Source organism: Carassius auratus, chromosome 30 (assembly GCF_003368295.1).
Source record: "Carassius auratus strain Wakin chromosome 30, ASM336829v1, whole genome shotgun sequence".
NCBI lineage: Eukaryota > Metazoa > Chordata > Actinopteri > Cypriniformes > Cyprinidae > Carassius > Carassius auratus.
Window position 1 is genome coordinate 16728248 of NC_039272.1, and position 21348 is coordinate 16749595.

At 38.3% G+C, this 21348-nt stretch overlaps 6 protein-coding genes across 8 annotated transcripts; 4 read left to right on the top strand and 2 right to left on the bottom strand.

Moving 5' to 3' along the window:
• Positions 1-1641: 1641 nt before the first annotated feature.
• hdr (hematopoietic death receptor) lies at positions 1642-6681 on the top strand. 3 transcript variants are annotated; one of them, XM_026211774.1, is made up of 11 exons: positions 1642-1874; positions 2675-2831; positions 2925-3053; positions 3233-3344; positions 3952-4043; positions 4128-4220; positions 4306-4346; positions 4463-4561; positions 4649-4741; positions 5544-5580; positions 6009-6681. In XM_026211774.1, exons 1-11 carry the CDS (start codon positions 1854-1856, stop codon positions 6299-6301), a joined length of 1167 nt encoding a protein of 388 aa, XP_026067559.1. In that variant the 5' UTR covers positions 1642-1853; the 3' UTR covers positions 6302-6681. The 3 variants fall into 3 exon arrangements, with proteins under 3 accessions (XP_026067559.1, XP_026067558.1, XP_026067560.1); XM_026211773.1 differs by having other exon boundaries at positions 4463-4741; XM_026211775.1 differs by lacking the exon at positions 4649-4741 and having other exon boundaries at positions 1643-1874.
• Positions 6682-6833: 152 nt separating this feature from the next.
• cyb561a3a (cytochrome b561 family, member A3a) lies at positions 6834-10072 on the top strand. The gene is made up of 6 exons (XM_026211776.1): positions 6834-7951; positions 8055-8251; positions 8473-8681; positions 8954-9108; positions 9382-9550; positions 9743-10072. The coding sequence occupies exons 2-6, from the start codon at positions 8065-8067 to the stop codon at positions 9764-9766; spliced, it is 744 nt and encodes a 247-aa protein (XP_026067561.1). The 5' UTR covers positions 6834-7951; positions 8055-8064; the 3' UTR covers positions 9767-10072.
• An 875-nt stretch (positions 10073-10947) lies between these two features.
• LOC113049432 (histone H4) lies at positions 10948-11375 on the top strand. The gene has a single exon (XM_026211779.1). The coding sequence runs from the start codon at positions 11013-11015 to the stop codon at positions 11322-11324; it is 312 nt and encodes a 103-aa protein (XP_026067564.1). The 5' UTR covers positions 10948-11012; the 3' UTR covers positions 11325-11375.
• Positions 11376-13629: 2254 nt separating this feature from the next.
• Positions 13630-18758, top strand: LOC113049963 (histone H1.11R-like). The gene is made up of 3 exons (XM_026212696.1): positions 13630-14317; positions 16034-16313; positions 17727-18758. The coding sequence occupies exons 1-3, from the start codon at positions 13701-13703 to the stop codon at positions 18054-18056; spliced, it is 1227 nt and encodes a 408-aa protein (XP_026068481.1). The 5' UTR covers positions 13630-13700; the 3' UTR covers positions 18057-18758.
• On the bottom strand, positions 15804-17387 carry LOC113049431 (D(1) dopamine receptor-like). The gene has a single exon (XM_026211778.1). The coding sequence runs from the start codon at positions 17142-17144 to the stop codon at positions 15804-15806; it is 1341 nt and encodes a 446-aa protein (XP_026067563.1). The 5' UTR covers positions 17145-17387.
• A 784-nt stretch (positions 18759-19542) lies between the features above and the next one.
• LOC113050034 (D(1) dopamine receptor-like) lies at positions 19543-21126 on the bottom strand. Its single transcript, XM_026212746.1, has one exon. It carries the CDS (start codon positions 20881-20883, stop codon positions 19543-19545), a length of 1341 nt encoding a protein of 446 aa, XP_026068531.1. The 5' UTR covers positions 20884-21126.
• Positions 21127-21348: the final 222 nt, after the last annotated feature.

The window sequence follows — 21348 nt, forward strand, 5'->3', positions numbered from 1 at the left end:
TTTTGGATGTTTTCTGTACAGTAGAGTTTGCTGATCTATATGCAGTCTTTTGGAAATAAATGTACAGCTGAAGAGAGCTGCAACTCTAGCAAACATGCCTCTTGACTTTATTCTATTTCCAAGTGCTGTTGGTTTCCTTTATATTCCATTTAGTGTAAGGCAGGCACTCTTATGGGACAATTATGCACTGTATGCCTGACTTTTTCTGTGCCTTAGAAAAATGGCATGGAATGTCTGCAATTAATTTATTAGAATTTTTTTTTGTTGGTATGTTCCAGATGTAGTTCTTACCAATTAAACTAACATCCTGATGTATCTTAACAAAAACTATGCGATTATGCACTTCTGCATGTGAGAAAAAAAATCAGCCGACTCTTCTCACAAAACTGTAGCTGATAATTTAATACACATTTAACGATAAAACTGTTCATTTCAGCAATGCTTGAAAGTCTCAGACATGCAGTAATTTAAGGCTCATAAATAGCTGATGCAAAGTCCACAGTTGGTCTTATCTCAAACAGCCCCCCCTCCTTCACAACTTTCTTATCAAAGGACACATGAGTGACTAACGATTCAGCCCTCATAACCATGGTAACCAAAATGTCTGTTTGTTATTAATTCTCAATCTATTCTAAGAACAACATTCAGAAATCTGAATCAAAAATACATCTTAATAAATCCAATTTCTAAAGTTATACAACCAGGTATTGCCATATGCAGGCAATTACATTACAGAAAAGTGCTTTTGTCAGTAAACGTATACATAATTGGCTGTCTGGCTTCTCCAGCTAAAAAGGATGGGGGAAATTAAACTAAATCAGCTGCCAGGAAGCAACAAAACAATGTAGTGACTAGATGTATGAGGAAAAGAACGAGAGAAAGATGCTTTCAGTGAGCCACAGTAATGCCTTACAACAGACCATACAAATATTTTACTTTATCTAGAAAACAAACAATTAAAACTCTGTTGAAAATCAGTGTAATCTAATATAGCTAATGAATGGATCACGTGGTGGATAGTATTTGCTGTAAGTCAATGAGTTGACCTTTGGCTGCGTTTTGAAGCAGCAGTATGAAATTCCCCTTATACTTGGTAAGTAGTGAAATTCCCCTTAGACTTGGTAAATGAATAAACAAACAGGAGTCCCACCTTCTTCCGCGCACATTACCGGAGTATCGGCCAGTTTCCTGTTTTACACTGTGTCAGCACTCATAGTATCGCACTGTCACAGTCAACTGTCTGCTAGATAGCGCCAAACTGACAGAAAAGTCCTTGCATTTCGGAAATTGATAATAATGTTTACGATTGTGTGTGCGTTCAGAGAGCAAGCGAGAGGGACACATCCTAAATTCAGACGCGTGGCTGCTGGAGATTCAGCTCACACTGTTATTTGACTGACACCAAAGTTTGCACGGAGAAAGATTATATGGCCCTGATTACCTCACAAGAAATAAAAAAGAAAATACCTAAAACTTTTAAGTAGCTATTCAACACAAAGTGAAGCCTGTAGGCGATTCATGTGGCAACAGGTTGTTTTGCGAATTTATTAATCCCACTATAGCGAAGCGAAGGCTTCATGAATATTAATTACATCACGTGACTCGCCGCTACGCAACTTATAAAAGCAACGTCACCAGAAACTAATTAATACTCATAAGCTTGACCTCGTCCATAGTGGGATTCGTAACTACGTTTGCGGTTTGTTCTGTTTTAAAGAAGCGCTCAATTCCATAATATAAGACCGGAAGTTTTAAACAGCTAAATCCTCAGAGGTGCGCTATCAGTAGGATGGCAGTGGGACATGAGCTTCTTTCAGTTTATCCGGAGAAAGTGACTCAATAGTTTGCCTGCTATGAGATACATACTTTTCTTGGTAAGTGAACATGACATTTAATTTGTTTTATACAGTATATGTCAGTATAGAGGAAGTTGAAATATTAAGTTTGCATCAAGACGCGTTAAATTAAGACGTGTTTGGACTAAGTTAGTCGATGCAGGCGATTAATGACCTGTCACTGCATATCCTTGTCGATAAAATAATAATAATAATAATAATAATAATAACAACAACTTTTAATAATATAATAATAATTAGAAAATGATTTAAAGTATAAATTACGTTAAGACCAGTAACTCTGGATCAAGATTTAGAGAAACTTGATCTCTCTCCAGATACAGATACTCATACACTTTAGACTGTTTTAACAATAGAATGACATTGATTTTATTTAACAGAATTATATAAATGTGTGTGTGTGTGTGTGTGTGTGTGTGTGTGTGTGTGTGTATGTATATATATATATATATATATATATATATATATATAAAAAGATTCGGACAATTATAGATACAGTGTTTTGACATTAAAATGGCAATAAAATCGAATTTATCTAGAAATAATAGAACAGTTCATGTTTAAATTTACTTTTAATACTGAAGATAATTTCCGAAAAAATTATATACAAAATGTATATGAAAATGTCTTCATAAAACAAAAGCAAAGCCTTAAATTATAGACCAATAGGAACCAAACAAACTTATGCCTGAGACGTACATTAAAGTTTTATACCAATAGGTGTCAGTATAAATCCAACACCTCTTCGTCCCAGACCATAATTATTAACCAAAAAGTTTTGCATGTATCTTTTTTTTTTATGTTTCTTCTGTGTGTAGATTTTGTTGTTACTAAATGCCGTTCATGCTGCAAAAAGTCACTTGGATCTGGCTTGGGCTCAAGGATCCATCAAGAACAGATCAAGCCGTGATGTTTCCTGCATCGAGGGCATGGAGCATGAACATGATAACATTTGCTGCCTGAACTGCCCTACTGGTGGGCGATAATTTTTTTTTTAAATAATTTTATTCTGATTAGACGATGTTTTCTTGTACGTGCATTCACATTCTACCATCGCATCTTTTGCAGGAACATATGTGAAAAAGTATTGTGTTGCTCCTTCAGAAAAAGGAGTGTGTGAGCCGTGTGAGTTTGACAAATACACTGAGCATGACAATGGACTGCCGAAGTGTTTATCATGCACCAAGTGCCGTATAGGTAATTTTGTGATGTGGAACAGTCAATATTGTCTCACAGTTTTGCACAAATCTTTATAACAGACAATCTCTAAGGCTATGCAAGCTTCACATTCAAGCTTCATTGGATCACCCAATGCTTGACTTCCATATTTAATTTCTAACTTGCATGCTATTTTTGCAACTTCATTACTTTTGCAGATCAGGAAACGAAAGAGAAATGCACAAATACCCAGGACACACAGTGCAAGTGCAAACAGGGTTCATTTTGTTCACTTGACCAAGCATGTGAGGTGTGCAAGAAATGCAGTAGGTACGTTCTAAATGTACCATTTCATTAACACTTAGGTTTTGGTAAAAACATGTGTCCTGTTAATCAAGCTGGATCACTAGCTGTCCATGAATGTTAAAGGGATATTAAATTTTTTTTTTTATTTAATATATATATTTGATTTACTCTGCTTTTGGCATGGGCTGGTATGAGATTTTGAATGTATGATAACCTTAAGCAAAAATATCACGGTTTCACAGTATCACGGTATTGTGGTTTCAGCTCTGAAATTTTCCATTTTTAAATGACTGGGTCCATGCCTACTCTACTTATGTATGTGTGTTTATGTATCATTGTTTTAATGTGAATAAAGGTTAAAGCTGTTCATCAAAGAAAGCAAACATGTCTTTTCAGAACGAAGTTGAATTAAACGGCCTGATTCACATAGATTTATTTTATGATGTCTTAGGAAGTTTTTAAAATGTCAAAGACTTTAATGGAAGAACAGACATTTTCTCAGGTTTCATTAAAAATATCTTTCTTTGTTTCAAAGATGAGTAAACTGTTCGGAACAACATGAGGGTGAGTAGTTAATGACCAGTTTTTAATTTTTAGGTGAACTCAAGATCATTTCTTTTGTTACAACCAGATGCAGAGATGATGAGGAGGTTGAAAAAAGCTGTACAGACATATCCAACACCGTTTGTAGAAAGAGAAGCTCTTCGGGCAGCTCTAAATCAGGTAGTAGAAAATGTTTTGAGTTGTGTATAAAGACATTGTTTTCATAGTTTTCCACATAGTGATTGCATCTTATTTGTCCTGCAGTGGCTGTCATTGTAGTGGTGGCATTCATTGCAGTGCTTGCATTCATTGTGGGTATCGTGTACTGGACAAAGTCAAAACCAAATAGAAAAGCAGGTAGGCATGTCTTGAAATCTTTCAATGTTTTTTCTTATTTTAGTTGTTTCTTTATTGATTATCACACAGTCTTCTTCAATTACAGTAACATCAAGAAGTCCAAGGGAAATGGTTAGGATCTGTATGGTAGGTCAACAAAATGTTGCTAGTATTTCTTGGCTTTAAAAGAGAAAATCATAAAAATTTGGATGTAACTACACTGTGCACGTGACCGACCGGACGACATCTTTCTTGTCCTGCAGGGTGACAGTGAGGAGGTGAAAGAGGAGAGCCAGAATGCCCAAAACTCTAAGATGGATGATGACTCTCAGTTCCAGCCGTTCCTTGACCAAAACTATGCGGTGGGTACCAACATTCCTGCTTCAGCGGAGACTGAGAAAGATAAGGAACTAGGGGACAGCCTCCCCAACACTGCCAACTCTTCACAGATTAGCCTGGTTCTGTCCACTGTGCCTAGTGATCTCCAGTTCTGCCACACTAACCAGCCTCCAAGCTCTGCCACCCTGCAGCCTCACACTTTGGTGAGAGTTGTAGCTTTCTTTGTCTTAACACCACTTCTGCTATCATAACCGTCTGAAAAGCTAAATTATCTGCTTCTAAGCCTAAATACTTGTGGCTGATGTGTGGGGGCAAGATAACTAAGCTTGCTTCCATTCCAAGTTTTGAAGTATTTTCACTTTCAGGCTTTCTTAACATGAAATTGAAATGCTGTGTTCATGTGTCGCAATATTTTATTTTTTTCACACTCGAGGAGACAAGCTCCTGTAGATTTTGGTGATAAATTTTGTCTCGGTTCAGCTCTTTTGGACGGACCTATGTCTCTTGTATCTCCTGATACACTTTAGTGAAAAGTGATCTGTGTGCTGTTTAGGAAAATAAGTATTGCTTTATTGAATAATGAGTACCATATGTTGATTTTGATTTAGAAACTATACATTCTGAATGTATCTCCTTTGCCCAACTGTTATTTGTTCTGTTTTAAATATTTAACAGAATGAGGGATACAATAAAGTAAGATTTTTACTCTACAATATATCTGGAATGGTTCATAATACTATGTATTAACACTAGTTCATAGATAGTGGTTGTTGTAGATGGGGCATGTTAGGTAGACTACGGTTAATTGATTGAATCATGTTATAAGCCTCTTATATAAATCTGTGCTCAGTTGGTTTGTCGTTCTTTGAGTGTCATCTTGGTTAAACACATGATCAAATTGCTCTGAATGTTTAATATAATTTCTAGTTAAAATGGCCTGGAATAATCTCTATTTTAACTGTCTCACTATGCCTATAAGATGTTAAATACTTCCATCTCCTTTAGGAAAGAAAGCCAATAAGAAGACTTGTTCCTTTAAATGGTAATGCCTTACCTTTTTTTCTTACATGGTTTTATGTTGTGAACTTTCATGTGGAACTTATAGGGAGACTTCACCCCAAATTAAAAAGCCTGTAATTTACTCATCCTCATTGTTCTAAACCTCTGTGAGTTTCTTTCTTCTGTTGAACATAAAAGGAGATATTTTGAAGAATGTTGGCAACCAAACAGTTGCCATTGACTTCCATAGTGTACTATAAAAAATACTATAGAAGTCGATGGCTACCGGCAACTGTTTGGTTACCATCATTCTTCAAAATAGCTGTTTTTATGCAGTAGCAGAAATAAACTCATACAGGTTTGGAACAACTTGAGGGTGAGACAGAGCTTTCATTTTTGGGTGAACTTTTCCATAAATTAGCATTCCTAAATATGGGTGGCAGCGTTTTTCACTCTGTCTCACCTTTTCAGGAGAAGAATCACTGAAGAAAAGCTTTGATTTCTTTGAAGAAATGGACGTCCACTATCATAGCAGGTTTTTCAGGTTCATTGGACTGAGTGATAATTCAATCAAAAGTGCCGAGTCTTTCTTTCCGGAAGACAGAGTTTATGAACTGTTAAAAATCTGGATGGAAAAGGAGGGACTGAAGGCAGATTTCAACAGTCTAATTGAGGCATTGATCTATTTAGACCAAAGGATGTCTGCAGAAAATATAATTACAAAGGCAATTATTAATGGTTACTTTAAATATGAAGATGAGTGATTGGAAGCATGCAAATATTGTCAACACCTTAATGTTCTCAGTGGGCAAAGGTATTCTTTTGATTTTGATTTTGTTCATGGCTTACCTTATGCAGTATTATTCTCCAACAATTCCAAAAAGGAAAATGTTTCACTGACATAATATTTATTATGTTGGCCAATCGTGTGTGCAGTTTGCTATGATGCTATGCCGCTGTTTACAAACATTAGTTACATTGGGGTAGTAATAAAAATAGATATTTAAGACTCCTAATATTATGAAATGTGTAGTCTTACTACGTTTAAATGCCTTATTTCCTGTTTTGTATAAAAATGTGATGCATATAATGATCTTGAATGTTACATATTATTTTGGGAACTAATAAAAGCAATTCATTTGTATATTTGTTTTTCCTTTAATGATTTTGATTTTATATTAACGTTCTAAATCTAAAGCGAAAAACTGCATTTCAGCCAGCTCGCCACCAGAGGTCACCTGAACTGGGGATGAGACTGATCAGAGAGAGTGGAATTTCAAACCACAGCAATGTAGAATAAAATACACGATACTAAATAACAATTCTGGGTTTTGCTCCAGGATGTTAGCCGTGGTTCAAAAGCTTTTGTCGATCATTTTCTGCATTATGCAGATTCATTGGAATGCTAATGTGTGTGTGCTTTTATGGTGTGCACTGTGGTGATAGTGTGCAAAATCCATAACTTTGTGATAATACCGAATTCATCATTTTGGGACATTTGTCTTACCTAGCCTATGTAATGGTTATGGGAAATTAGTTCCAGAACAACCACTAACTAACCCCGCAGCAAAGTTTAATTTCCGTTTAAACTTTAAAGCCAGAACTCTACTAATTACTCAAGCTTTCATTCGCGAATTAGGTTCTGTTCACTACAGTTCCCATGCTGCATTGCGTTTAAACAGGAAATTGTGTCGACTCGGCAAGCGTAGGGTTGCTTTTCTCAAAAACATCGTAAGCTCCGTCCGTCGTTAAAAGTTTGTAAACACTGGTTTTGTCTCTAGCATGACATTAAGTAAAATCACATTATCTTGTGTTAACGGACAATATTATTATTATTTTAACAGGCAATACTGAAGTAGTTTGCGAGGGAATTTCGCCTGTTTGTGAGTGTCCTCAGAAAGAGTCACAGAAAGAAAAAAAATTAAAGATGCAAACGACAATAATAGTGTAAAACCCCACAACTTTAAAAATACACAAACACTCCCTACGCATATGCATTAAACCATCTTATTTTTAGAAGATAATTGTGGTTACAGTGTTTCCCTGCGTCGTGAAAGTAATTTGAACAGTTCTCTATTTATAAAGTTCTCTATTTGTACGGTATTTGTAAAGTTGATGGCACACATAATCGTTATCATTGCTGGTCCCTTTTTGCTGTTCCTCATTTCTGCTATTGTTTGGGTGCCATCTGGTCTGCTGGCAGGTGAAATCGAAAATCATAATGGGGAATCGTGGAAAGAGGAACTGAGATCAACAAAAATCGCTGTCACGAGGCTGTTTGACTTTTTTTTTTTAGATATCAGTTAAAGGTACCTACTGAACATTCAGATGTGCTGCTCTTCTAAAAACGGTTGTTCTGTTTAAAATTATACTTGAAAATCTCTAGACTATTTGAATTTGAGACATTCTATAAGGTAAGTCAAATATTAGAAAATGGCTATTAATGTCTTTTTGTCAGGTAAGGTTCATTTCTCACACTAAAAAGCTTAAATTTTTTCATGCGCAACGTTTCTGTAGCACTCACAGAATGAGAGGAATCGTTACATTTTACCTGACCTATCTGCTGTGCCTGATGTTGGGGATCACCTGTGTGGCATTAGTAGCTTACTGGAATTACAGCTATAGAGGTGGATTTGCATGGGACGGCTCAATCAAGCAGTTTAACTGGCACCCAGTCTTCATGGTCATTGGCATGGTGGTGCTTTATGGGAATGGTAGGTTTGATTTCAGTATTGTCATAGCTTGTGTTTCATACTACTGTAGCTGTAATATAACACGGCATTGCAAAGTTAATATGTTGTAAAAAGTGTATGGTTGTTTTATTGTTAGATTTAAGTTTGGCATGTTACATTGAAATTTCGAATTCAGATTTTACATGATTTTACAGATTTTACATGACAGTTGTCATCAGTTTCTTTTTTCCTCTGTTAACCAGCTGCTATAGTGTACCGTATTCCTCTGACGTGGGGTCACAATAAGCTCCCATGGAAGCTGTTACATGCTGGGCTTCTGCTCCTTTCTTTTGTTCTGTCTGTTATCGGGCTTTGTGCAGTGTTCGAATACCACAATGCAAACCACACAGCCAATCTCTATTCCCTCCACAGCTGGGTGGGGATTTGTACCACTGCACTTTTTGCTGCACAGGTGCGTATCAGGGTTGAAAGTTGTTCAAGTACAGTTTTAGTAGTACAGTTGTTTCTGTAAGTAAGACATTTTAATAGTGGATGAACAATGAACCATCAACATATGAATATGTTAAACTACATTGTTTGTATCCCAAATATTTGCAAGAAACTGTTCCTTCAAACATTTCGGTTACCGAGAATGTAGTTTCACATATTTCATATGGTAGATAGATGACAGCAGTGATGCAAGAATTAAATTATTTTTTAATTTTTTTTCTGATTCTTTTCTAGTGGGTCATGGGTTTTACCGCGTTTCTCTTACCTTGTACTCCAATGACGGCTCGTGCTCTTGTAAAGCCGGCTCATGTTTGGATGGGAGGAATCATCTTGGTACTAGGCATTGTGTCCTGCATCTCAGGGATCAACGAAAAACTCTTTTTTGCACTGTAAGTGATCACACTACATAAACTGAGTGGTATGCATGTGCTATTGCAGTGAAGACATGAATAACATATTTAACTTTATTATATATAGCTATTAATTTTCATGGAGCTTTCAGTGCTGTGGTGACTATCTGATCATTATGCTCTAATCAATATGTTTTGAGGTATGAGGTAGAAAGAAGAGGGTTAAAAACACATATTCATAAATGTAGAACTCGAAAAAAGATTTAGTGTAATGTCACAGCAAATGTGTTGTTTCATTGGTTCTTTCCTCAGAAAAGGAATCACCAATGGGACGCTGCCTTACTCTGCATTACCACCAGAGGCAATAACTGCAAATGCATTGGGAGTCATCATTGTTGCATTTGGATTGGTTGTTTTGAAAATCTTATCCAATCAGACATGGCAGCGTCCTGAACCAGGCTATGAAGAGGGAGTTTATCAGGTAAAAGACAAAGGACTTCATGCTATCTTTGTTCTTTGAGTTTGGTGTGCATAATATTGCGACATAGTAATGCTAATTATCTTGGTTTAGTACAAACCTCATTATTTTCATAAAGTAGTGGTCAATAAAGTATACAAAGAGTGATTTAAAAATATATATAAATATATATTGTTGTTTTGCTCTCATTTTCAGCCACTGGGGTATGATGGAAGCTGATGTGCTAAAGCTGAAATGGCTGAAAGCTAAATATTATGTCTATTCTGACTGATCTGCACTCTTCAATGGAATCAAAGTCCCCCGATGTAACAACAGTTCGTCTTTCCTGCTCCTAATTACGTTATACAGAGCGATGCAAATTTTCTCTTTATTATATGTTTTATGTTTGATTTGATTGCGCTGCTGTTGTTGTTGTAAAGCATAAGACAAATTATCGAGTGTAAAAATCACTGCTTGACTGTCGGTGGTTTGTGCTTATTTATTATTTGAGAAGACTTCTATAATAAATGATTAAAATAATTTCATTAAACAAGCTGTTTGCCTCTGTGAACGAAGTCAGACCAGAGAAGAAAGTATTTCCTCTTTGTTCGTTAAACCAGTTCAAACTGGCTGGGAAACAGGGTTGCCAAAACCCGCCCAATTACTACTCAAAACTAGCCCAATCACGTTTCGAGGGGGATTCCCCGGTAAAAAAAAAAAAAAAAAAAAAAACGTATTCCGGTGGGGTAAAATACACGTTTTGGTGGGGTTCCCTTGGTAAAAATCACATTTAGGGGCTAAATATCAGGTTATTGGGGTCGCCAAAACCCACTGACATGAAGAACAACCCTCTGGAAACCGCGGACTTGGCAACACTACTGGGAAGGACATTCAAATCACCATTCGTCGTCATCAGCGAATAACCAATAGAAATCGAGGCTGTCTCGCACCAAATCAAAACAGCCTGCTGAGGTGTATGAAATTTACATATCTTTGCTCTAAGTCAGTTATTCTTTGATTGTTTGAATTTACGCACTAAAACAAATGTAGTGCAAATCCGCACTGAATTAGGTCCCAAAAGTAATGTCATTGAAGTTTTTAGAAAACTGTAAAGTCACAAACAACCATAATAAGACCTCATGTCAATCAGGTCAATCCTAATTACTTAAATACCACACGAATGCCACAACATAAGGAATATCGCAATTGATAGGTTTATATTTGTTCTATCTTTGTTCGATTCCATTATCTATAATTAAATATTTAAAAAATGACGCTCAAAGGAAATATTTCAGAATCGTTCTGTATTGTTACATCAGCCCGCCCCGGGGGGGGGGCATACATCAGCCCCGCCGCCGGGGGGGGGGGGTGCTGCGGCAAGTATGGTTTCAACTAGGTCCGCTTGAAGGATATTCATGTCAGACTTCCACCACAGTCCCTCCCATTTCGGTTCTATTCGCGTTCTCTGAGTTTTCTGTAAGCGACCATGTCTGGCAGAGGAAAAGGCGGTAAGGGGCTTGGGAAAGGTGGTGCAAAACGTCACCGCAAAGTTTTGAGAGATAACATTCAAGGAATCACAAAGCCAGCTATTCGCCGTTTAGCGCGTCGTGGTGGTGTGAAACGTATTTCTGGGCTGATCTATGAAGAGACGCGAGGTGTATTAAAAGTGTTTCTTGAAAATGTCATTCGCGACGCTGTGACCTACACCGAGCACGCCAAGCGCAAGACAGTGACTGCTATGGACGTAGTGTACGCTCTGAAGCGCCAAGGCCGAACGCTGTATGGTTTTGGCGGTTAAATTTCACTTGGACCGGATTTTCTAAACAAAAAAGGCTCTTTTAAGAGCCGCCCAAAGGTTCAATTGAAAGAGCAAATGAATCCATATTAATGCATTCTTTATTTTATACAGTTTGTTCCCACAACACACTATGTCTTGTTTAATTAGATCACTACTCAGGTTTTAAAATAGAGCAAAACAAAATCGAGCTGTTTATGGTCATGTAATAATTATGTCATTAATACATGAATTAGTACTTGTTCTAGTATCAGACTTTATGATTTGATCATGAATTAATTTGTGAAATATATCAGTAAACCTTTTGCTATTTCTATATTTACTTATAAATTTACTTAAAATACTATATAATTACTAATTATAAAAACTACCAATTATAATTAGTGTTGAGTAATAAGAAATTGATTTTAATAATAAGAATGAATTTGTTCTTAATCATAAATAAGCAATATGGCACTAGAAGTTGTGCCGTATTGTTATTTATAGCTAAAAAGTTTGTCACGTGGAACAATCTCGAGTGACTTGTTTTTGTTATTGCCTTAATAAAACGATTGCATCATAAAGAGTTTCTGCGGTCTAAAATGGTGTCTGATATCATAAAGCGTGCCGTTCCTTTCTCTGCTTATCGGTTTATATTGCCTATCATGTTACACTCAACAACATCATCCAATATCACTACACAGAGGACGGACGATAGAGGATGGTTATTTTGTTGCGTAAATGTTTTTTAATGTCCGGGACTTTATCTTCAAGCGGAGGAATTGCGCTTAACATATTTGCTTAGTAAAATGGTTTAATGAAATTCCAAACAACACAATCGATTAAGCACAACAAGATTCATTTATCTTGGATAATCGAAAGTCTCGGCCTGTAATTTGTGGATTTCAATACAAAAGGTGTAGTCTTGCTAAATTGTGACCATGCTTTAAATGGCGTTGTTAGGCACAACACACAGCGGATTGACCGTATTCACGAATGCTAGGCTACTTCTAGGCCTTACAGAAAAAGACACATTTTCATTAAAATATAATTTTATTAAGCGAACTCATTAAGTAGTATTCCATTCTTTCGCAGGCAGACGTAACAGAAAGCAGACAAAAATAATCGCTTGGCAACGAGTCGAAGTAACGGCTACTGACCGATCACCATCCGTTTTTTAATTTGTTTTTTACGGCAAGTTAACGATTAAGTCGTATTTATCACAGAAAGTGGATTTTTGTGCCCTGGGCCATGTTTAATATTTCGTACTAATACATTTAGTCACTATTCCACAAGCCTCCAGGTATGCTATAGTGATCAGATGTTAAAGAAGTAGGCCTTCACCTAAGAGTGAAGATTCTGTAACACGAATTTATGAAATATTTAATACGTGTGACAGATAAGAACAATAGTTTTATTATGTAATGTCGATCACAGTGCACAAATTGCGTGCAGCAGTTGTTCTCCGCGGGACAATGAAGGAATGTGGATAAAATCCTCGACGTTATTAAGCCTGTTCGGATAAAAGTGTCTAAGTGGCCTTCTACAACCACTTAATCTAATTATAAGAATAGTTAGGTGTTTGTACATATTATAATGTTGCAAAAATGGCCATAAATTGATCGATACAACATTAAACACTAAAATAGCTTCCCCCTGTTATGGCACTCCTCGACGGAGGAGAACACTTTCCCTTTAGACAACACAAGCACCCGTTTTATTACTAACAGGCAACGTCTTTATGTGTTAAATGTTGGCAACGTTGCAAATATATAAGTTACTAGAATCACGTACTGGATGTACAGATTTGATTATTAATAGATCATTGTCGAAAGAATCGCCATGAGATTAGGGGAGGCTGAAATGGCGACAGCGCGGATCTGTGTTACCTTCACTAAAGAAAAACGTGTCAGTTTTTTATTCCGTGAGCTTTCTTCTTCTAAAACCACCGCAGATGTATAGATTAGGGTCTTCTCTATGCAAAATGTCCATCATTTTAATTGTGCTTTTCGAATTTTAATATATAATCTACAAAAGAACAGAGGAAGTGCGATATTTCCCGCTGCGACTCGCACCAAATTTGTACGCGTTTTTATTATTTTATAATAAACCAAGCGATGTTTTGCACAAAACACAAGCTGCCCACAAAAAGGAAAGACTCAACTATCACTACGTTGTTTAAAGTCTAAAATCCGTCGTTCTCTATCGCAAAAAACCTTGTGTTTTTCAAGATCAGAAAACACATCTACGGACGACTCTGTCCTGTCTAGAGCGTCGGGTGAGGTGGTTGAGTCTATATGGTTCTCATCTCCCGTTTAAATCCCGCCCTCAGCTGGATGTAAACATTGTTTGTTTGACAGCTCTGTACTACGCGACGTCGTTTCCAAGTTTACTGAAACTATGGCAGAAACTGCTCCTGCTCCCGCGGCTGCTCCGGCTAAAGCCCCGAAGAAGAAGGCGACAAAGGCGAAGAAGCCTGGACCAAGCGTGTCCGACCTGATCTTGAAGACGGTCACCGCTTCCAACGAGCGCAAAGGAGTTTCCCTGGCGGCTCTGAAGAAGGCTTTGGCAGGTGGTGGATATGACGTTGAGAAAAACAACTCTCGCGTCAAGATTGCTTTGAAATCTCTGGTGAAAAAGGGGGCGCTTGTTCAAACTAAAGGCACCGGAGCGTCCGGATCTTTCAAGGTGAGCAAGAAACCAGCCGCCAAGAAGCCCGTCAAGAAAGTTGTGGCGAAACCGAAGAAACCAGCCGTGAAGAAGGCGGCGGCCAAGGCGGCGAAGCCCAAGAAGGCAGCAGTAAAGAAACCTGCCCCGAAGAAGTCTCCTAAGAAAGTAAAGAAAGCGGCTGCGCCCAAGAAAGCCACCAAAAGCCCCAAGAAAGTGAAGAAACCGGCAGTGAAGAAAGTTGCAAAGAGTCCTAAGAAGGTCAAAGCAGTGAAGCCTAAAACAGTGAAGGCTAAAGCCGCAAAGCCCAAGGCTGCCAAAGCGAAGAAGACGGCTGCTAAGAAGAAGTAAACTGCCAGACTTTACTCCATAAACCAAAGGCTCTTATAAGAGCCACCCCATCTTCACAGCAGTGCAAATATTCCTAATGCATGTAAGAAGGCTTATGCCTTTTTGAGACTGAGAAAATGGTTTTTGGGGTGGGATGTGACACTTTTTGAACTGTCTTGTTGTATGGAGTCTTACTGCTTCTAAATATCACCAGCGCGAACGAGCAGCACAAATATTGCAGTGAAAGACTTTTATCAAGATCGGTTTGTATAAACACGTGACAGTCTCTACCTCTGTACCTGTTGCACAAAGCCGATTACTTGGTGTAGATTTTCAATCCTTCACAGATTAGACAGAAGAGTTCGCTGGTTGGGAAGCGTACAAAATGTGCATACATTAACATATATAAGTACATTTTGTTTAAAGTTTGTATGTGACTTAACAGGATGAGTGCGTTTTATCACTATGTCACTATGATTCAGGGTATATTTATATTTTGTACTGGATTATACTAGACTTTCCTGTAAATACAGCAAAACAGAACAAACATTTAATTTATTAATTGTTAATGGTATGTTGAAATTTGCTACCAGAGGCAATATGCATCCCCCCCCCCCCCTTTTTTTTTGTATACTACTGTTCTTAACATTTACTCATAAACCTATATTTTGTCCAAAATCTGTTTTAGTACAAAACTCCCAATAAAAACAAATATGCTATCAGAAGATGTGGAGGTGCTCGTTTGTTTTCTTTATCTTTATGTTCTTTAGAAGGAACATTAGTGTTAATTTTAATGTTTTTAAATTAAGGTGAAATGTATTTTCTCATTAAAAGTCATTCAATATTTTGGGTTGACCTTTGGTGTGTGTGTGTAAAAAAAATTGATGGAAACATGATTTTAAAAGAAACATGACTTTTCAGTATCACTTGCATTAGCTTGAATAATTGAACTTAAAGTGAACAAATCCATTCAATGAACAGAATCTTTTTTTCAGACAAAAGGTGACTGTTATGACAGACTGATAAGTAAAGATTCTCAATTCTCAGAATAATTGCATGAAATCACTTGATCTCATATTTTCATTTGATCTCATATGCCATGCTCAGAAATAAAGGGGGGTTGGGGGGGAATAAAATCAACCTGTCAGTCTGTCAGTGCATTTTCCCTTCTGGAGTGAATAGAGGAAAGAAATTTCTAAGTCAGGTGTTAATAATTTTCAGTCAAATCTTCAAGCTGACAGACATGATTATTATTTCCTCCATGAACACATTTAACTGAAAAAGACTGCATATTATTCATGTAGAAATGAATTGATACTGCATCATGAGAATTATACGTAAAGCTCTTTATAGAATCTTTCTATGGATACCTCACATTGAGTATCATGAGCAGAGTATAGATACAGCACTCAAAAATTTGTCTTAGCCTTTTCAATTACTCATATTCTTACTCAGTTTAATACACAAAAGTAAAATTATTTTAAAACCACACCGCATATTTACAGATTACAATATTCCAGAGATACTTGGAGATTCGCTTTCATTATGAGTCACAAGAGACACTAACTCATCTTTTGTAAATGGTAGGATTTTATCCAATGATAGTTCTGTTTCTCCATGACTTATCATAGGAGGCCTTTCCCCATATACAAAGTTGCATTCAGCCTCATAAGGGACTTCAGCCATCTGTGACACTGTATCAAAGCGCACGTCTTTATCACTTTCCTCTCTGACAGCGTGCGGATGCAGACAGGGGTGACCAAAGAGGTGAGCATCTCGAAGGTTTGTGGAGTCACGATGGTAAGACACCAGCTCATTACTGAAGTCAACCGTTTGAACCGTATTCCGAGAGCACAGCTTCCCGCATCCCAAGAGGCTGGAAAACGCTTTGCGGAATTCTGCATTAAATGCATAAACAACAGGATTCAAGGTAGAGTTCGCCCACCCACACCACACAAACACATCGAAAGTTGTCTTATTGACACATGGGATCTGCCCGGCGTTGTGGAGGCCAGGGTCACAAAACGGCACCATGCAGTTAAGAATGAAGAAAGGGAGCCAACAGCAGACGAACACACCCATGATCATTGACAGGGTTTTCAGGACTTTGGTTTCCCTCTTAAATGAGCTTTTTAACTTCTCTTCAGGTGCTTTACTGCAGCTCTGGCAGGACTGAACATGCTTAATGGTACACTCTTGCATTGATATACTTCGGATCTGCTTTTGCGCTATGAGGAAGATGCGAGTGTAAGTGACAATCATTATGGAGACAGGGATGTAGAAGCTGATTAGAGATGAAGTGATGGCATAAGTGCGGTTTAAACTGGCATCGCATTTCTCAGCCATTTCTCCCAGGTCTTCTTTATGGCGGAGACTCTTATGCCAACTCAGCTGCACAGGAATGAATGAGATCAGAACTGAGAGTGCCCATGCCACTCCAATCATGACATATGCCACTCTTCTTGTCATTTTCTGCTCGTAGCTCAGTGGGATAGCAATAGCCCAGTAACGATCCACACTTATGATGCACAGGTTAAGAATAGAGGCGGTAGAGCACATGATGTCAAAGGCTATCCATACTTCACAGAAACTGCCGAATGGCCAGAAACCCACAATCTCTGCAGTTGCCTTCCATGGCATTACAAGAGAGGCAACTAAGAGATCAGAGACGGCCAAAGACACTACAAACACGTACGCCACTTTGGAGCGCAGATGACGGAACCGTACCACTGCGGTGCACACCAGAGCATTCCCTAGAAAGGTGGAGAGCACGAAAATGAAAAGCAGACAAGCAGTCGTGGAGCGAGTTATTAGCTCTGAGACATAACCTTCAGTCTGGTTTAACATCTTCCGGGATGTCCTTATTACCCTGGCTGCAACCTGAAAAATAAAGGCTTTTGATCAAGCATCCGTTCTTCGGGGTGCATTTGCAGAGAGTTTAATATCCAAAGACTTCAGGAGTTCATCCATTAATGAAAGAGTTGCCTGTAATTGAACATTTCTGAAATAACCTTCGCTCCTTCCTTCAACCAGAGAAGTGCGTGAGGATACAGTGCAGAGGGTGAGACTAATGATCTTGGAAGTAGGACTACGGGGAGGAGCCTAAATACAGGAGAGAGGGAGACTGTGACTGCTGTCATGTATATAATGGGATATGTTTTTTTTATTTACTTTTTATATATTTTGTTTTAAATCATCAGGCCTTTTAGAAACCATTCTTATATTTATTATTAAACAAATAAGTCAAGTGGAAAATCGTGCTTCTCAGGAAACATCTGCTATCCGACCAGTGAAGTCTAATTAGCATTTCTGGATTAATTTACAGTTTTGTCCCCCTAAATGGACCGTTATCCACAAGATGGCAGTATAGCCTACATACATTAATATCACACACTAGAACATACATCTGATCTGTCCGGATCTTTCAAGGTGAGCAAGAAACCAGCCGCCAAGAAGCCCGTCAAGAAAGTTGTGGCGAAACCGAAGAAACCAGCCGTGAAGAAGGCGGCGGCCAAGGCGGCGAAGCCCAAGAAGGCAGCAGTAAAGAAACCTGCCCCGAAGAAGTCTCCTAAGAAAGTAAAGAAAGCGGCTGCGCCCAAGAAAGCCACCAAAAGCCCCAAGAAAGTGAAGAAACCGGCAGTGAAGAAAGTTGCAAAGAGTCCTAAGAAGGTCAAAGCAGTGAAGCCTAAAACAGTGAAGGCTAAAGCCGCAAAGCCCAAGGCTGCCAAAGCGAAGAAGACGGCTGCTAAGAAGAAGTAAACTGCCAGACTTTACTCCATAAACCAAAGGCTCTTATAAGAGCCACCCCATCTTCACAGCAGTGCAAATATTCCTAATGCATGTAAGAAGGCTTATGCCTTTTTGAGACTGAGAAAATGGTTTTTGGGGTGGGATGTGACACTTTTTGAACTGTCTTGTTGTATGGAGTCTTACTGCTTCTAAATATCACCAGCGCGAACGAGCAGCACAAATATTGCAGTGAAAGACTTTTATCAAGATCGGTTTGTATAAACACGTGACAGTCTCTACCTCTGTACCTGTTGCACAAAGCCGATTACTTGGTGTAGATTTTCAATCCTTCACAGATTAGACAGAAGAGTTCGCTGGTTGGGAAGCGTACAAAATGTGCATACATTAACATATATAAGTACATTTTGTTTAAAGTTTGTATGTGACTTAACAGGATGAGTGCGTTTTATCACTATGTCACTATGATTCAGGGTATATTTATATTTTGTACTGGATTATACTAGACTTTCCTGTAAATACAGCAAAACAGAACAAACATTTAATTTATTAATTGTTAATGGTATGTTGAAATTTGCTACCAGAGGCAATATGCATCCCCCCCCCCCCCTTTTTTTTTGTATACTACTGTTCTTAACATTTACTCATAAACCTATATTTTGTCCAAAATCTGTTTTAGTACAAAACTCCCAATAAAAACAAATATGCTATCAGAAGATGTGGAGGTGCTCGTTTGTTTTCTTTATCTTTATGTTTCTTTAGAAGGAACATTAGTGTTAATTTTAATGTTTTTAAATTAAGGTGAAATGTATTTTCTCATTAAAAGTCATTCAATATTTTGGGTTGACCTTTGGTGTGTGTGTGTAAAAAAAATTGATGGAAACATGATTTTAAAAGAAACATGACTTTTCAGTATCACTTGCATTAGCTTGAATAATTGAACTTAAAGTGAACAAATCCATTCAATGAACAGAATCTTTTTTTCAGACAAAAGGTGACTGTTATGACAGACTGATAAGTAAAGATTCTCAATTCTCAGAATAATTGCATGAAATCACTTGATCTCATATTTTCATTTGATCTCATATGCCATGCTCAGAAATAAAGGGGGGTTGGGGGGGAATAAAATCAACCTGTCAGTCTGTCAGTGCATTTTCCCTTCTGGAGTGAATAGAGGAAAGAAATTTCTAAGTCAGGTGTTAATAATTTTCAGTCAAATCTTCAAGCTGACAGACATGATTATTATTTCCTCCATGAACACATTTAACTGAAAAAGACTGCATATTATTCATGTAGAAATGAATTGATACTGCATCATGAGAATGATACGTAAAGCTCTTTATAGAATCTTTCTATGGATACCTCACATTGAGTATCATGAGCAGAGTATAGATACAGCACTCAAAAATTTGTCTTAGCCTTTTCAATTACTCATATTCTTACTCAGTTTAATACACAAAAGTAAAATTATTTTAAAACCACACCGCATATTTACAGATTACAATATTCCAGAGATACTTGGAGATTCGCTTTCATTATGAGTCACAAGAGACACTAACTCATCTTTTGTAAATGGTAGGATTTTATCCAATGATAGTTCTGTTTCTCCATGACTTATCATAGGAGGCCTTTCCCCATATACAAAGTTGCATTCAGCCTCATAAGGGACTTCAGCCATCTGTGACACTGTATCAAAGCGCACGTCTTTATCACTTTCCTCTCTGACAGCGTGCGGATGCAGACAGGGGTGACCGAAGAGGTGAGCATCTCGAAGGTTTGTGGAGTCACGATGGTAAGACACCAGCTCATTACTGAAGTCAACCGTTTGAACCGTATTCCGAGAGCACAGCTTCCCGCATCCCAAGAGGCTGGAAAACGCTTTGCGGAATTCTGCATTAAATGCATAAACAACAGGATTCAAGGTAGAGTTCGCCCACCCACACCACACAAACACATCGAAAGTTGTCTTATTGACACATGGGATCTGCCCGGCGTTGTGGAGGCCAGGGTCACAAAACGGCACCATGCAGTTAAGAATGAAGAAAGGGAGCCAACAGCAGACGAACACACCCATGATCATTGACAGGGTTTTCAGGACTTTGGTTTCCCTCTTAAATGAGCTTTTTAACTTCTCTTCAGGTGCTTTACTGCAGCTCTGGCAGGACTGAACATGCTTAATGGTGCACTCTTGCATTGATATCCTTCGGATCTGCTTTTGCGCTATGAGGAAGATGCGAGTGTAAGTGACAATCATTATGGAGACAGGGATGTAGAAGCTGATTAGAGATGAAGTGATGGCATAAGTGCGGTTTAAACTGGCATCGCATTTCTCAGCCATTTCTCCCAGGTCTTCTTTATGGCGGAGACTCTTATGCCAACTCAGCTGCACAGGAATGAATGAGATCAGAACTGAGAGTGCCCATGCCACTCCAATCATGACATATGCCACTCTTCTTGTCATTTTCTGCTCGTAGCTCAGTGGGATAGCAATAGCCCAGTAACGATCCACACTTATGATGCACAGGTTAAGAATAGAGGCGGTAGAGCACATGATGTCAAAGGCTATCCATACTTCACAGAAACTGCCGAATGGCCAGAAACCCACAATCTCTGCAGTTGCCTTCCATGGCATTACAAGAGAGGCAACTAAGAGATCAGAGACGGCCAAAGACACTACAAACACGTACGCCACTTTGGAGCGCAGATGACGGAACCGTACCACTGCGGTGCACACCAGAGCATTCCCTAGAAAGGTGGAGAGCACGAAAATGAAAAGCAGACAAGCAGTCGTGGAGCGAGTTATTAGCTCTGAGACATAACCTTCAGTCTGGTTTACCATCTTCCGGGATGTCCTTATTACCCTGGCTGCAACCTGAAAAATAAAGGCTTTTGATCAAGCATCCGTTCTTCGGGGTGCATTTGCAGAGAGTTTAATATCCAAAGACTTCAGGAGTTCATCCATTAATGAAAGAGTTGCCTGTAATTGAACATTTCTGAAATAACCTTCGCTCCTTCCTTCAACCAGAGAAGTGCGTGAGGATACAGTGCAGAGGGTGAGACTAATGATCTTGGAAGTAGGACTACGGGGAGGAGCCTAAATACAGGAGAGAGGGAGACTGTGACTGCTGTCATGTATATAATGGGATATGTTTTTTTTATTTACTTTTTATATATTTTGTTTTAAATCATCAGGCCTTTTAGAAACCATTCTTATATTTATTATTAAACAAATAAGTCAAGTGGAAAATCGTGCTTCTCAGGAAACATCTGCTATCCGACCAGTGAAGTCTAATTAGCATTTCTG